Below are 17,650 nucleotides of genomic sequence, written 5' to 3' on the forward strand. Positions count from 1 at the left end.
CACTAGATCAAAACAATTCTTAAAGTTATGCAGTTAATGCTGATTCCACACACAATTCTCAGATATTTTGGAATAATACATTTATACTGCCTCTGAAGACTAAGATCACTTAAAACGGGTCTTTAATGTCAAAAAGAACCTTGCAGCAAACTGATCTACACTTCTGAAGTGCCAAAATAAATTTAAACCATTCCTCCAAATATTTTAAGATGACTTAGAACTCTAATGCAAAGTAAACATTTCTTTAACAAAAACATTTCAAGCCGTTTAAAATAAAAGAACTAATGACCAATGTTAAAATACAAAATGATATGTCAATTCAAATATTTCTAGAATTATCATTAGACTCAAAAGACTGTGATAGAAAGTGTAATAACTTATGTACATATGTTAAACTGTTGAAAAAATTTACCTGAGATCGTCAGCCTTCATTAGAGATTTTAAGGCAGTATTCATTTTAAAAGAGAGAATTTTCATCTCTTAGGCTTTTCATATCTTATAATAACTGACAATAATAAATGAATACATATGTATAATAAGTTCAGTTTGAGTTACCATTTTAAAACTTAGTTTGAGATGCTGATATAAAATATAATTATGATAAAAATTAGCTAGATAACCATATCCTTTTAATGTTTATTTTCCCAATTATTAAAGTATTGGCAATTTAATATCTTACAACAGAATTAGAAAAATCACATCTTATACACAAATTTTGTACTGCACTGTGATACTTTGTTTGCTCTTAATATATTCTTGTGAAGTAGAATACTGCTATTATTATTCCTCTTTGCTGTTGAAGATAAATTTTGCATGAATCTGTTTCCAATATTCTGTGCTTTGAACTTACTCTCATTTAATTCATGAATATGCTGAAAGATTAGAAAGCTCTTTCTGGCTATAAAATCGATGATATGAAGTAAGAAATGATGCGATCCTTGAAATTCTGTCCATCCACTTTATTTATGAACTGCAAAGGAAAATAATATCCAAAAGCCCAGAAATATTTTGGCATTGAAATGAATATGCACCCTATTAACATAGAGATAATTGAAAACTGTTGACTAAATACAGTGGAGTAGAGTTGGAAGAGGAGATCTATTCAAGCACAAATCATATAGGAGTTGTGTATTATTAGAATGACTATTTTACAAAATCAGCCATTTGAAATAAAAATAAGAGCATATCTAAATTCTTACATAACAGAATATAATAAAACATCCATTTGTATCCAAAGAAAACCTAAATAATCTCTAGAGGACATGCTGTATTTTGTGGAAATAAACTACATTAAGTCTCCTGAGCCATTCATGAAGGCAGTATGATGAGGAGGAAAGAAGACTTGAACCCCTGAGTCATTGATTCTAATCCTGGCTCTACCCAAATGGGCCATGTGACCTTGGGAAGTCACTTAACCTCTAAGCCCTTCAATTTTCTCATGTCGATAATTAAGAAGTTATGTTTAAGAATATCTAATATTTTTCCTGATCCTGAAACAAAAAGAATTTATAGTCAACCTCTATTCTGTAATGCTTAGCAATTGGTAAAACATATTTTAGGAAGTAATTAATATAATTTGGGGAAAAAGGTAGACCCTAGACAATTTGCTTTTTCAAATTGAAGACTGACAAGTTCTACATGTGTAACTTCTTCTGATGCAGCATTTGTTAGATTAAAATGGTAGAAGGAAAAAATGAGAATAAAAAAATTCACTGGGCAAATATTTTCCTGTCTAGAGTTTTAAATGTAAATGGATTTTAACAACTTCTCAGTGGTATCAGGGGAACCATCAGCCTGTCCATCACTTTACTCCTCCATTGCCTTTCCCTCAACCACAAGATGGGGGCTTGTTGGTAGGATTGCAGATATGACTAAGAATCTTATGTAAGTTATGTTAAAGAGAAAAATATAACTGTATATTTTTGTTGTGAATGTGTTTGGTTCTATTTTGTGCCTTTGTTTTTTATCTGGGTAGAGAAAGGTGAAGCACAGTCCCTTAAGAAAGATGAGCCCCTGGCATCAGTGTAGGATGAGTGGAGCAGAGGAACAGGAATTTGTGAATTTGGGTGCATATGGGAGCATCAGCAGGAGAGGATGGGAGGACAGAAGAGCTCAAGTCATAGGGCAATAATAGGGCCCAGGAAGAGAAACATAGCCACTGAAAATTTCTTGTGGCAAGGATAACTGAAAACGTTTTCTTAAATTGAGAGAGTGATTTGAAATATTTTTGTTGTAACCTTATATCCTTGGGGAGCAAAGTGAATTCCTTATAACTTCACCATTCCTCTGCCCCCGATGTTGCCTTTGCTCTGGCAAAGGTGCTCCTGGAGTCAGGTAAGAACCTCAAAGCTCTGAGCCCTCTGCCAAAGGCTGCTCCTTCCCACTCTGTGCTGCTTGAATATTCTTGGCACCTTCTCCTCCTAAAGACACAGCTTCTTACTCTCCCTGTAGGCCTTAGAGGAGCGACCATTGTTTTGCTCACTTCCAGGTACCTTTGGATCTAGACATGGTGGGGCTGCCATGCTCCCCGCTGGCAACTACCAGACTCCTCTCCCTTTCTGTTCTGTAATCTCAGCTCTATTTTCTGATATCATCCTCTATATTTCCAGTCTTTTAGTACCATGAGACTAACAAGTCTTTCCCTTTAGCACCCTGAGACTAATAATTCTTTAACCCCTCAAGACCCTATAATCCATCAATCCTATCATCATTTTACTGTCTTTCCTGCCCCCATATCTTTACGTTCTTCCAATTGCACCTAAATTCCACGATCCACCACTTTCAGCTTCTTGCATACAACCTCAGGTCAAGCACTTACTCCTCTCTTACTTTATCATATTCACTTGGCAATTTCCAAACTCATTTCACAAGTGCACTCACATGCTGTACATAGCTAGAGGGTAACATACCATCATAAGGACTGGTATCATCCTAAATTCATGACCATGAACTTTAAACAGACTATTACTCCAGATAATCAAAATACACATACCCATTCCATTCATTATCTAAGTGATTGATTCACATTTTCTTTTTTTCAAAATTTCAGTACTTCCTTCTCCACCCTCACTCTCAACCAGATAGCCTTTATTGAGAAAATAGTTTCAACTGTAAGTTCCCAACACCTATCTTTTCTCCTGTGACTAGTGATGAGTTGTCCATATTTTTGCCTAAACCCAACTTCACCATCCCATCCCATCCCATCCCATCCCATCCCATCTGGCGATCACTTCGGCAATTTTTTTGCTCTTTCCTTTGCATTCCTAGCTTTTGTTTTATTCTAAAAAATGCACATTGGCAAACAATGTTGCATAATATGCCCTATTGAAAACAACAACAAACTCCTTTGACTCATATCCCTTCTTACCACTGCCACGTTTGTTTTATATCCCCTCTTACCACTGCCACATTTGTTTTCTCTTTTCAGCAACATTCCTGAGTAACCTAGAGTCTCTTTCTTCAATTCTTCTGCTATTTTCTCTTGAATCCATCCACACAGTCTTTTGAGACAAACACTTTATTAAAATTAATTTTTATAGGATAATCATTGACTTTCATGTTTCAAATGTATTTCATTTATAAAATATAATGACTATAATATAACAGTCATTGTCAGGCTATATTATTTTTTATTTATTAGCAACTTTTGATACAGTTGATCATTCCCTCCTTCTTCTAATACTCTCTTCACTTGCCATACAGGAAAGCATTGCCTCCTGCATGTCTTATTTTTTATTTTTTTCCTGCTATGTTGTTGGCTACTCATTTCAATAGGCTTTGCTTGTTTCTCCTCATCAATCCAAGCTCTAAATGGTGGCATACCCCAAGTTTCAATCCTCTAATAGCTTCTCTCTTTCTTCACTCAATATTAGGCTACAGATAAAGAATATATGGATGATATTTTTAGTTCTATAGATGTCTATTAGGTCTGCTTGCTGCAGAGATGAGTTCAATTCCTGGATATCCTTGTTAACTTTCTGTCTCGTTGATCTGTCTAATGTTGACAGTGGAGTGTTGAAGTCTCCCATTATTATTGTATGGGAGTCTAAGTCTCTTTATAAGTCTCTAAGGACTTGCTTTATGAATCTGGGTGCTCCTGTATTGGGTGCATATATATTTAGGATAGTTAGCTCTTCCTGTTGAATTGATCCCTTTACCATTATGTAATGGCCGTCTTTGTCTCTTTTGATCTTTGATGGTTTAAAGTCTGTTTTATCAGAGACTAGTATTGCAACCCCTGCTTTTTTGTGTTCTCCATTTGCTTGGTAAATCTTCCTCCATCCCTTTATTTTGAGCCTATGTATGTCTCTGCGTGTGAGATGGGTCTCCTGAATACAGCAGGCTGATGGGTCTTGACTCTTTATCCAGTTTGCCAGTCTGTGTCTTTTAATTGGAGCATTATATACATTCTTCTCAGCACCACATCGCACTTACTCCAAAATTGACCACATAATTGGAAGTAAAGCACTCCTCAGCAAATGTACAAGAACATAAATTATAACAAACTGTCTCTCAGACCACAGTGCAATCAAACTAGAACTTAGGACTAAGAAACTCAATCAAAACCACTCAGCTACATGGAAACTGAACAACCTGCTCCTGAATGACTACTGGGTACATAACGAAATGAAGGCAGAAATAAAGATGTTCTTTGAAACCAATGAGAACAAAGATACAACATACCAGAATCTCTGGGACACATTTAAAGCAGTGTGTAGAGGGAAATTTATAGCACTAAATGCCCACAAGAGAAAGCAGGAAAGATCTAAAATTGACACTCTAAAATCACAATTAAAAGAACTAGAGAAGCAAGAGCAAACACATTCAAAAGCTAGCAGAAGGCAAGAAATAACTAAGATCAGAGCAGAACTGAAGGAGATAGAGACACAAAAAAACGTCCAAAAAAATCAATGAATCCAGGAGTTGGTTTTTTGAAAAGATCAACAAAATTGACAGACCGCTAGCAAAACTAATAAAGAAGAAAAGAGAGAAGAATCAAATAGACGCAATAAAAAATGATAAAGGGGATATCACCACCGACCCCACAGAAATACAAACTACCATCAGAGAATACTATAAACACCTCTATGCAAATAAACTAGAAAATCTAGAAGAAATGGATAATTTCCTGGACACTTACACTCTTCCAAGACTAAACCAGGAAGAAGTTGAATCCCTGAATAGACCAATAGTAGGCTCTGAAATTGAGTCAATAATTAATAGCCTACCAACCAAAAAAAGTCCAGGACCAGATGGATTCACAGCTGAATTCTACCAGAGGTACAAGGAGGAGCTGATACCATTCCTTCTGAAACTATTCCAATCAATAGAAAAAGAGGGAATCCTCCCTAACTCATTTTATGAGGCCAACATCATCCTGATACCAAAGCCTGGCAGAGACACAACGAAAAAAGAGAATTTTAGTCCAATATCCCTGATGAACATCGATGCAAAAATCCTCAATAAAATACTGGCAAACCGGATTCAGCAGCACATCAAAAAGCTTATCCACCATGATCATGTGGGCTTCATCCCTGGGATGCAAGGCTGGTTCAACATTCGCAAATCAATAAACATAATCCAGCATATAAACAGAACCAAAGACAAGAACCACATGATTATCTCAATAGATGCAGAAAAGGCTTTTGACAAAATTCAACAGCCCTTCATGCTAAAAACGCTCAATAAATTCGGTATTGATGGAACGTACCTCAAAATAATAAGAGCTATTTATGACAAACCCACAGCCAATATCATACTGAATGGGCAAAAACTGGAAAAATTCCCTTTGAAAACTGGCACAAGACAGGGATGCCCTCTCTCACCACTCCTATTCAACTTAGTGTTCGAAGTTCTGGCTAGGGCAATCAGGCAAGAGAGAGAAATCAAGGGTATTCAGTTAGGAAAAGAAGAAGTCAAATTGTCTCTCTTTGCAGATGACATGATTGTATATTTAGAAAGCCCCATTGTCTCAGCCCAAAATCTCCTTAAGCTGATAAGCAACTTCAGCAAAGTATCAGGATACAAAATTAATGTGCAAAAATCACAAGCATTCTTATACACCAGTAACAGACAGAGAGCCAAATCATGAATGAACTTCCATTCACAATCGCTTCAAAGAGAATAAAATACCTAGGAATCCAACTTACAAGGGATGTAAAGGACCTCTTCAAGGAGAACTACAAACCACTGCTCAGTGAAATCAAAGAGGACACAAACAAATGGAAGAACATACCATGCTCATGGACAGGAAGAATCAATATCGTGAAAATGGCCATACTGCCCAAGGTTATTTATAGATTCAATGCCATCCCCATCAAGCTACCAATGAGTTTCTTCACAGAATTGGAAAAAACTGCTTTAAAGTTCATATGGAACCAAAAAAGAGCCCACATCTCCAAGACAATCCTAAGTCAAAAGAACAAAGCTGGAGGCATCACGCTACCTGACTTCAAACTATACTACAAGGCTACAGTAACCAAAACAGCATGGTACTGGTACCAAAACAGAGATATAGACCAATGGAACAGAACAGAGTCCTCAGAAATAATACCACACATCTACAGCCATCTGATCTTTGACAAACCTGAGAGAAACAAGAAATGGGGAAAGGATTCCCTATTTCATAAATGGTGCTGGGAAAATTGGCTAGCCATAAGTAGAAAGCTGAAACTGGATCCTTTCCGTACTCCTTATACGAAAATTGATTCAAGATGGATTAGAGACTTAAATGTTAGACCTAATATCATAAAAACCCTAGAGGAAAACCTAGGTAGTACCATTCAGGACATAGGCATGGGCAAAGACTTCATGTCTAAAACACCAAAAGCAATGGCAGCAAAAGCCAAAATTGACAAATGGGATCTCATTAAACTAAAAAGCTTCTGCACAGCAAAAGAAACTACCATCAGAGTGAACAGGCAACCTACAGAATGGGAGACAATTTTTGCAATCTACTCATCTGACAAAGGGCTAATATCCAGAACCTACAAAGAACTCAAACAAATTTACAAGAAAAAAACAAACAACCCCATCAAAAAGTGGGCAAAGGATATGAACAGACATTTCTCAAAAGAAGACATTCATATAGCCAACAGACACATGAAAAAATGCTCTTCATCACTGGCCATCAGAGAAATGCAAATCAAAACCACAATGAGATGCCATCTCACACCAGTTAGAATGGCGATCATTAAAAAGTCAGGAAAGGACAGGTGCTGGAGAGGATGTGGAGAAATAGGAACACTTTTACACTGTTGGTGGGATTGTAAACTAGTTCAACCATTATGGAAAACAGTATGGTGATTCCTCAGGGATTTAGAACTAGATGTACCATATGACCCAGCCATCTCATTACTGGGTATATACCCAAAGGATTACAAATCATGCTGCTATAAAGACACATGCACACGTATGTTTATTGCGGCACTATTCACAATAGCAAAGACTTGGAATCAACCCAAAGGTCCATCAGTGACAGACTGGATTAAGAAAATGTGGCACATATACACCATGGAATATTATGCAGCCATAAAAAAGGATGAGTTTGTGTCCTTTGTAGGGACATGGATGCAGCTGGAAACCACCATTCTTAGCAAACTATCACAAGAACAGAAAACCAAACACCGCATGTTCTCACTCATAGTTGGGAACTGAACAATGAGATCACTTGGACTCGGGAAGGGGAACATCACACACCGGGGCCTATCATGGGGAGGAGGGAGGGGGGAGGGGGGAGGGATTGCATTGGGAGTTATACCTGATGTAAATGACGAGTTGATGGGTGCTGACGAGTTGATGGGTGCAGCACAGCAACATGGCACAAGTATACATATGTAACAAACCTGCACGTTATGCACATGTACCCAAGAGCTTAAAGTATTAAAAAAAAAATATATGGATGATATTTTTAAATGCCAAGGATAGATAAAGTGTTTGGTGACTATTCTAATTTGGCATTTAAAAATATCATCCATATATTCTTTATCTGTAGCCTGATATTCTCTTCTGAATGCCAGACTTATATACCTAACTGCTTACTTGACATCACACTTAGATGTCCAACAGACATTTCAAATAAAACTCCTTCCTAATCCTGCTATTCCACAGACTTTCTTTTTTTTTTTTTCTTTGAAATGGAGTCTCACTCTGTTGCCCAGGCTGGAGTGCAGTGGCAGGATCTCGGCTCACTGCAGGCTCCACCTCCCGGGTTCACGCCATTCTCCTGCCTCAGCCTCCCGAGTAGTTGGGCGTACAGGCGCCCGCCACCACGCCCTGCTAATTTTTTGTATTTTTAGTAGAGATGGGGCTTTACCATGTTAGCCAGGATGATCTCGATCTCCTGACCTTGTGATCCACATGCCTCAGCCTGCCAAAGTCCTGGGATTACAGGCATAAGACACTGTGCCTGGTCTTCCCCAGACTTTTCTATGGAAGGCAGTGGTGAATTAACCCTGCAGGTTGCTTGGCAAAAACCATCAGTCATCCTTGACATATCTCTTTCTCTCATGCTCCACATTTAGTCTATCAACATTATCTATTAGTTCTACTTTCAAAATATATATGGAACCTGACCATTTCCTCCCTCCTCTATTGCTACCACAGTGGTTCAACTATCATCTCTTTCCTGGATTATTGTAGTAACCTCTTGACTGATCACTCTACTTGTACCCCTTTTCTCTATTCACTGTACAATCAATTCAGAAACAGAAGTAACTTTTAAAAACATTAAGTCAGAATAAGTCACTCCTCTATTTAAACCTTCCAATAGCATCCTACATCATTCAGAGTAAAGGAAGGACATACAAGTATTCTTGCTATTCTTTGAGTATGCCAAGCTCTTCTCCTGCCTCAGGGTTTTGCTTACAATGCTCTGTCCTTGTAGTTGGTGCCCACCCATATCCACTTCAGGTTTTTTAATTAGTGGGATCTTCTCATTGAGGACTTTTCTGACCACCATATTTAAAACTGCACCTACTGCTTCTCATCTTCCCAACTCCTATTTTCCCTCCTTGCTTTATTTTTATCCAGAGTATCGCAATTTGATACCGTATTACTTACTTGCATGTTTGCTTTCTGTCTCTTCTCCCAAATCCACTCCCCCAAATCCAGTCACTGCACCTTCCCCACTTCTGCTGCAGCAACATTTTATGTGAACAGTTTATTTGCACAGAAAACAAAATAGATGGTTCACTTCTTTGCACACAATATATATGTATATATCATACTTTTGTATAATTGAATATTTTTTTCAGCATTAAAAGGTATCAGTTACTACAAGGCCATAGAAAATGTGTTCAGTGGAAATGAGAACTGAAATAATATACTGCTGATACAGATACAGATGGATACAGGTATAAATTGGAAATCTCATGACCTGAGATCCTGTGTTGGCTTTACTACTAACTGGTTCTATGAGCAACCACAATCTACCTAACCTGCAGGACACGATTATCTTATTGGTACAATAAAGGGATAGGATTAAGGATTATTATTATTATTATTTTTGAGACCGAGCCTCTCTCTGTCACCCAGGCTGCAGTGCAGTGGTGTCATCATGGCTCACTGGAACCCCCACCTCCTGGGTTCAAGCAATTCTCATGCCTTAGCCTCCTGAGTACCTTGGATTACAGGTGTGCACCACCACACCTGGCTAAGGATTAAGTAATTTCTTATGGTCACATTTGATGCTGAACTAATTATGTTCTTTTGCCTCCTTAACCTCTAATATAAGACTGAAAATTAAAAAAACAAACTTGGAGCACAATTTCAGGATGCATTTATATGTATTGAAAATAGTGGTATACTTTTAAAAAAGAGCAAACTAAAGGAATTGGAAAATTACTTTCTTCACATGCTCTGTATACAGTTGGCCCTCAGTATCAACAGGCTTTGCATCCACAGATTCAACCATCTGCAGATCAAAACCTTCAGATATGAAAGTCTGCCTGTAGGTACTTTCCATCCCATGGCTGGTTGAATTGTGGATGTGGAACCAGCGGATTGAGAGGACTGACTGTGCTACATCATTTTATGTCAGGAACTTGAGCATCCTCAAATTTTGGTATCCACAGGAGGTCTTGGATACCATGAGCCTTGTGTAGTTAGTATGCAGACAACATAGAAGCCAGTTCAAGACTGTTCTTGTCAAATAACTCTTATGTTCAATTCAGGTCTGTAATTCTTGTGGGCAGGTGTACTTTGGAATTTAGAACTTTTAAGATTTCATAGAAGTAACACAGTGCCTAAGTAGTACCTAACAATCTGAATGGTGTCTGGGGAGGCCCCTGTAAACAAATATATTAATACTTACGTAATGTAATGCAAAGAGTAGTCATATTGAGATATGTAACAATCCTAAATAGCTGTTCTTCCATTCAAAGTAGTTCAGGTGTTTAGCCACTAAACATGTCACACAAAACTTTCAGTTTCTAACTCTTTATGGATTTTGGAATTGCAGATTAGGGATTTTGGATCTGTCTTAATTATCAGTGCTTAATCAGAAAACAACTGATGTTCTGGAAAGATACATGTTTAAAAATCCTTCACCTCCTCCACAAGTGGCATCGCAATCTTCCCAGCTTGTGTGTGTCCACATGAAGAGGGGCTCGGGTGCTTTAGAGCTCTGGTTTTCTGGAAGAGGGTCTGATGGGATAGTGTATTCATAGTGAAGACCATAATTCTGATCCTGAAACAGGAGCACCTATAGTATATAAAAATGATCAAGGCAGATGGGTCAGACTAGAGCACGTGCAATGTAAAGCATAAAATTAACAATATTGATACTTAAAATGCTCATTGCGTTTGTGCATGTCTTTGTTGTTGTTGTTATTGTGGACATACCCTTCTCTTAATGCATACTAGAAACGTGACATTATTCTTAAATGGTGATATAGGCATGCTTTTGAAAAGACTGGAGTTTTGTACTTACCTCCATGCTAAAAACATCTTGAAGAAAAGTTCATTTGAGTGAGGTCAGAAATACTAGATCATTTTCTTTCAATCTGATGGACTAGACAGTTTCCCAAAGCATAGTACATGTATAAGATGACTTTAGTTGGGGGTGGGCAAAAGTGGCGGCAGGAGTATGTGTCCTATCAAATATCAAGGTGTGACCCAAAATCTAATACCAAATGTAGAGCAAAGTAAAGATGGACAGGAAGTCGCTGAGTCAAAAGAGGAAGAGGATAGATGACTTCCGAGATCACTGAACTTCATAAAGGCAGAGAATTTCTAAGCAAACCGGAGGACAAGAATTTGATTCCATGTATGCTTACAGTTAACCTTTAATTTTAGCAAGGTTACTGATTTTCTACTTGTAGTATATATTGTTTTCTTTGAAGTTAAATTTATGTTACATGAACTTTTAATATTAACTTAATAATTGTACACTTATGTATATATATATAAACAGTTCAATAAACCATAAAAATACATGAAAATGACTGAACATTGGGCTATACATTGGACTGCACTATATTCAGGGACCATGTCTGTTTTGTTCTCTACTCATTCCCAGTGCCAAGGCTCAGAACTGGATAGTGTGGCCACTTGTACATAAATATACCCACCCCTCCCCCACATATACACATATTTTAATGAAAGATTTAATGAGTATATATATGTATTTCTTTATGCATCCATTTTTAGAAAATATGTCAAGCAATTCCATGGAATATATCACTTCTATGGATCTGAGGACTTTGGAAACAATCTGTATAATATAATATGATACATTAAAAAACATGTACCCAAATTTTAAAATTATGATAAATTATTAAGGAACTTTATTTAATATTTTACTGGCATCAAGGTAGTTGTAATGATAGGTAATGCAGAGTTGACACTCCATAAGAAAATTGAAATGGGCCTAGGTTTAAGTATCTGAAGATTTTTATTATATTTTCTTTCCTTCTTTTCCTCAGAGTTTTGTTCAGTACATCAACAGAATGCCTAAGATGTATTTTGATGTGTGGATTGGAAGACTAGTGTGTCAACTTTATAAATAACTGCATCTATAAAAACAGTAATTTTCAGTTCACAAATGCATAACATATACAGTGTACTAGTTCTAAGTATATCATTGTACTTATTTTGGCTTAAATATGTCATTTGATGTTGCCGATGATAAGCGACTTTCAGCCTAATGAGTTTATAAAGACAGAGAGTTTAAATGAGTTTTTAAAAAATGACATATCTTGTTTATGACTATCCCCAGACTATTATTAATACATAGTTTTTAAATGGATGGAATGAACATGTAAATACCAGCTATTTGTCAACTTATTTAATCACATAAAAATGTGTCTGTTTTTCCTAATAAACTATCTTTTCATTGATAGAACTTTAGATTGTCCTTAAATATCTAATGCCACTTAAAACAGAGACATTGGCTACAAAACCATTAGCTTTTTCTTAAACCATTTGAATTTGGCAGTATTCTTTGCAAAAAGGAAAGTGTGACCACGTTACAGTTGAGGGGCACATGTTGAAGCATGGCAGCAGAAGGGATTGCCTTTCAAAATTCAGTACAGTCCTTCAATCTGTAATAGTCATTAAAGAAAAAATATCTTAGAAGTGCAGTTTCCCTTGGATTACTGAATAAATCCAGGTCACATAGATGCCTTCTTTTAGACATAGTTCACTGACTTTAATTATGCTTCATGCTTCCAGGAAAAACCTTGGTAATTACCAGTTAGATTAAGGATTCTGCAGCAAGGAAACTCCCTCCACCCAACACTAAGGTTTCACATATAGTGTTTTCAAACTCTGAATTAGAAGCTTAGTAAAGAAGCCTTCGTCTTACACCATAAGATAAAAACAGGGGAGGTTACCCTTATTAAAGGCAGGCAATACGATGGCATTTTATGCAATACAATCATTAAACATATGTTTGCTGTTGATACTGTTATTATAAGTGACCAAATGGAATGAAACAGATATTGTTCATACAACATTTGTTTCTTCATTTTATATTCTCTCTCTAGATGGCATAAGGCAGAGAGTAGGGTTTGCAGCTGAAATTAAATAATAGGATCCAATGGGACTGTGAGGAGATGTACAAAATGATTATTCAAAGTATACTTACATTTATGATTTAAGGCAGTTTGGTATAAAGAACTTGGATCTAAGCTTTGGATCCAAGTTCTTTGGACCTCTATGTCAGTGAGATAGCAGAGAAGAGTGATTAATACCTAGTTTTTTACAGCTAAATAACTTATTGGAGAACACTGAGCACACTGATTAACTTTTCTCATATTTAATTCTTTTTAATCTGTAAGCTAGAGTAATAATAATATATATTACACAGGATGATTTGGGGGATTAAATGCCATAATGAACGTAAAGCACTTTTGGATAATGTCTAATTCTTAGTCCTCAATGAATGATAGATATTATTATTATTCTGATTTGGAATAGAAGGTACACACACCACTCACTTTGCTCCCTTTATTTCTGTTGGTAAAGCATATTAATTGCAGTTATATAGAACCTTGTAATTTAAAATGTGGTTTGTGGACCAGTAGCAGCAGTATCACGTGGAAGGTGGTGAAAAATACAGATTTTAGATCCTGCCCCAAATCAAATTAATCAGACTATGCATTTTAGTAAGAATCCCAGGTAATCTGCAGGCACACTAAAGCAAATGGGCCAATATATGATGTGAACCTGTGGCTCTTAGATTAGCAACACACATGTCTCCAATTGAAGACAAATGCATCTTAAATCGTGTGGAGATATTAAATAATGCAGCACACCATGCTCCAAATAAACAGTCAATTGATAGTGTTTTAGAGTTGTTTTATGTGTGGACTTAAGGAGGTGTTGAAGTGTCTGAATTTTAGACTTTGTTTTGCCATTAGGATAGAAAACTCACACCAGCTGTGTAGTCAGTCATTTGGCTCATGTGCCATTAGCACACACTGCCATAATCAAGGTCAAAAGGGGCCCATGAACCTGCCACCAGCCTGGACAGAATTCCATCATCCTGATTCTTTCTCTTCAAATGCTAAACTACTTATATCCAGTTTTTTGTTTTGTTTTTTGTTTTGTTTTGTTTTTGTGAGACGGGGTCTCCCTCTGTCACCCAGGCTGGAGTGCAGTGGCTCCATCTCTGCTCACTACAACCTCCACCTCGCGGGTTCAAGCAATTCTCCTGCCTCAGCCTCCTGAGTAGCTGGGATTACAGGCACGTGCCACCATGCCCGGCTATTTTTTTTGTTCTGTTTTTAGTACAGACAGCGTTTCAGCATGTTGATCTGGCTGATCTCAAACTCCTGACCTCGTGATCCGCCTGCCTCAGACTCCCGAAGTGCTGGGATTACAGGCGTGAGCTAACACGTCTGGCCTATATCCAGTTTTTTACTAATGGTAATGAAGCTTGTCATCCCAAACATTCAAATTTTCATAATTCTTTACAAAAATCCATTAATAACAGGGTGATTGGGAGCATTGTTAGATATATTTATCAAATTCCTTCTCTCAGGTAGAATGACATTTTACCTAAGGTTTTTATGCAGAGTCAGATAATGGCCATTCATATATATATAAAACGCTGTGATTTGCATGCAATATTATAGTACTTTCTTTATAGACATCCTCTTCAGTTAGTAAATGTATGTTTTTAGGAAAAAGGGGTTTCTTTGGATTCCCTGTCATCCATCTGTACTTTGCATCTGTAAATTCCCTAAAACATCTTGCTCCTCCTGTAATAATTGCTGGGTTTAGATATCATTAATTAAAACACATTTTACAAAACCTCTAAAAAATCCACTTTTTAAATAATTTTAAATGTCTGTGTGACAATTCAAATCTGAAAAAGATTAGAGGAAGTGCACTGGGAATGTCCCTTTCCTTGAGAAGTTGATTATGCCATGTTATCAATTCATTCCCTCATACCAGGAGATGTAAAGGTGCTGTAGTAGGACCTTTGGCAGAGATCTTCTCCCAGAGGCCTCGTCTTACATAATGAACAGTAGTTCCAGCTAAATTGAAGGCTCCAGAGTGTTCAATCTTCCAGTCACTATTGATAGACTGTTTGCCAGCATCTCGGAGAGCTATAAAGAGGTTCAAAAATATAATGAGTATTAACATGTCAGCCTCATTGATCAATATCCACTATAAACTATTTTGTTGAAACTAGTCCATTTATTTACAAACAAATGGATCAACATTCCCTGATGTAAAACTCGAGGCAGCTCTTTTTAGGAAAAGTCTGCAATCACGGCAGATGCTGTAAGCTCTCCTGTCCTGAAATTGTCCGTAACTATATAGCCATATTTATCTTTACCTTCCCTAATGTCCTTGGACCCTTGATGTATATACTCCTTATTTTGGTCCTTAATAATTTATTCTTTAACACATTACTATATTCAGGCTATGTGTATCTATTTAGTCTATCCAGTGATCCTATGAGCATTGTGAATACTGGCTTTACATCTCATACATGCTCTGTCTCTCCTATGCCCATCCAGAAAAGTATGTGATTAAAGAAGGATCATTAAGCAGCACACTAATTAACAGATTAAAATGGCAGGGTTATATGCATTATAAAACATTTCTAAGATAATATGTTGGATTTAAAAATATACCCAGGACTTTTTAACATGTTTGTGATTCGCTATGAACAAGAATGGAAGATAAATGTTATTTCTCACCCACAAACAACTATCATCTATATAGGATTTTTACAGAATAATTCTGTTTACATAATTTTTTTTTCTTTTTGAGCTAATCTGTGTACAATCTAAATAAGATTAATGACATAGAAATGAGATGTCATGGTTACCATTTTACATCAAATTTTTAAAATATTTTCCTTCAAATGATTTTGTGTTTAAACTTTTAAACTCTTCCATACAACTTTACTGTCTTTCCTAAAGACATGTACATGAGGATTCATTGAAGGCTATGTCAAAATTATATGAAAACATTTTTATAACTTAAGCCAATAAATCCTGCTAGTTATTATTTAGGCTAATCTCCAAGTATTAGATATCTGAAAATTTCCAAGTTTTATCTTGTAAATAATGTTTAAATAAATATGCTACATACTAATTATGTGTATATCTGATTGTTTCCCTTAGATATCCAGATTTGGAATTACGATAATAAATAAATTGAACATTTAAAGATTTTGAAAAACAGTTTCAAAGTGATTTTCATAGAGGTTGCATCAATTTATACTTCCATAATAGTGACTGAGAGTGCTTATTTCTGAGCACATCGTTGAAAGTAAGTTTCTCTTACATAATATAGAATCATGATTGAATAATTACTTATCTAGCATCAACTATAACTCAGGCAACATTCAAAGTTCTGGAACCCCCAAAGTGAACAACATGTATATGTCCTCTGTCCTCATGGAGCTTACACTCTAACTGCAGAGCCAGACATTAAACAAGTTACGTAGGCAACTGACTACAACATGGTGATACTTGCGTGGCAGAGTTGAGAGAGGCTCTTCTGAGGGATGTTATTTACTGAGGAAGTTAGTAAAGGGAAATAAGGGAAGCAGAGAAAAGGCATTCTAGACTAAGGGAGCCATACATGGAAAGGACTTAAAGCTCACCGCAGCTTGACCAGGACCAGGAGACCCATGTGCATGAAGTCAAACATGCTGAAGCAGATTATGAAGGAAGGAGGCTTGAGAAATAAGGACTAGCCAGACCAGAGAGGCCTTGTTAGTATTTTGAGTTTTCCTAAGAAAAAAATGTAATGGCTGGTGTGATGGCTCACACCTATAATCCCAGCACTTTGGGAGGTCAAGGTGGGCAGATGGCTTGAGTTTACAAGTTCGAGACCAGTCTGGACAACATGGCGAAACCCCATTTCTACAAAATATACAAAAATTAGCTAGGTATGGTGGTGTCCACCTGCAGTCTCAGTGACTCAGGAGGCTGAGGTGGGTGGGTCGCTTGAACCTAGGAGGCGGAGGTTGCAGTGAGCTGAGATCATGCCACTGTACTCTAGCCTGGGCAACAGAGCCAGACATGGTCTGGGAAAAAAAAAAAAAAGAAAGTAAAACTTTAAAATATTTTGAAAAATATTCTGTGGAAAATGGGCTGGTATAGGGTAAATTTACACAGGGAAGATAAGATATAACACTAACATAGTAACCGAACTGAAAGTAATGGTGGCTTGGATTAAGGGAATGGATGAAAATAACAAGATTTATTTAGGAGAAAAATGGACAGAACATGGTAATGAATTGGTTATCCTGGGTAAATGGAAGTGTGAAGTATGATGCTAGGGTTCTAGGATGAGAAAACAGATGGGTTATGATGGCAAATAATGAAATGGTAAAAACTGTCAAAAGAACATAGTTGAGGAGCAATAACAGAAATTAACTTCGTTGTTGAGACGGAGTCTCACTCTGTCACCCAGGCTGGAGTGCAGTGGCCGGATCTTAGCTCACTGCAACTTCTGCCTCCCAGATTCAAGCAATTCTCCCTGACCCAGCACCCCGAGTACCTGGGATTACAGGCTCGCTCCCACCACCACTCCCAGCTAATTTTTGTATTTTTAGTAGATACAGGGTTTCGTCATGTTGGCTAAGCTGGTCTGGAACTCTTGACCTCGGGTGATCTGCCCACCTTAGCCTTCCAAAGTGCCATAATTACAGGAATGAGCCACCGTGCCGGGCCCAATC

General features: G+C 37.1%; 1 protein-coding gene across 2 annotated transcripts in view; it reads right to left on the reverse strand.

Moving 5' to 3' along the window:
* Positions 1 to 17,650, reverse strand: part of LOC105467210 (ADAM metallopeptidase with thrombospondin type 1 motif 19) — a 282,043-nt gene that overhangs the window by 49,131 nt on the left and 215,262 nt on the right. For both annotated transcript variants that reach the window (XM_011716699.3, XM_024788331.2), the window contains exons 17-18: positions 14,899 to 15,056; positions 10,549 to 10,702 (exon numbers count right to left, since the gene is read on the reverse strand). In XM_011716699.3, coding sequence (XP_011715001.3) covers positions 10,549 to 10,702; positions 14,899 to 15,056 — 312 coding nt within the window. The remainder of the gene's footprint in view (positions 1 to 10,548; positions 10,703 to 14,898; positions 15,057 to 17,650) is intronic.

Source organism: Macaca nemestrina, chromosome 6, assembly GCF_043159975.1.
Source record: "Macaca nemestrina isolate mMacNem1 chromosome 6, mMacNem.hap1, whole genome shotgun sequence".
NCBI classification, from domain to species: Eukaryota; Metazoa; Chordata; class Mammalia; order Primates; family Cercopithecidae; genus Macaca; species Macaca nemestrina.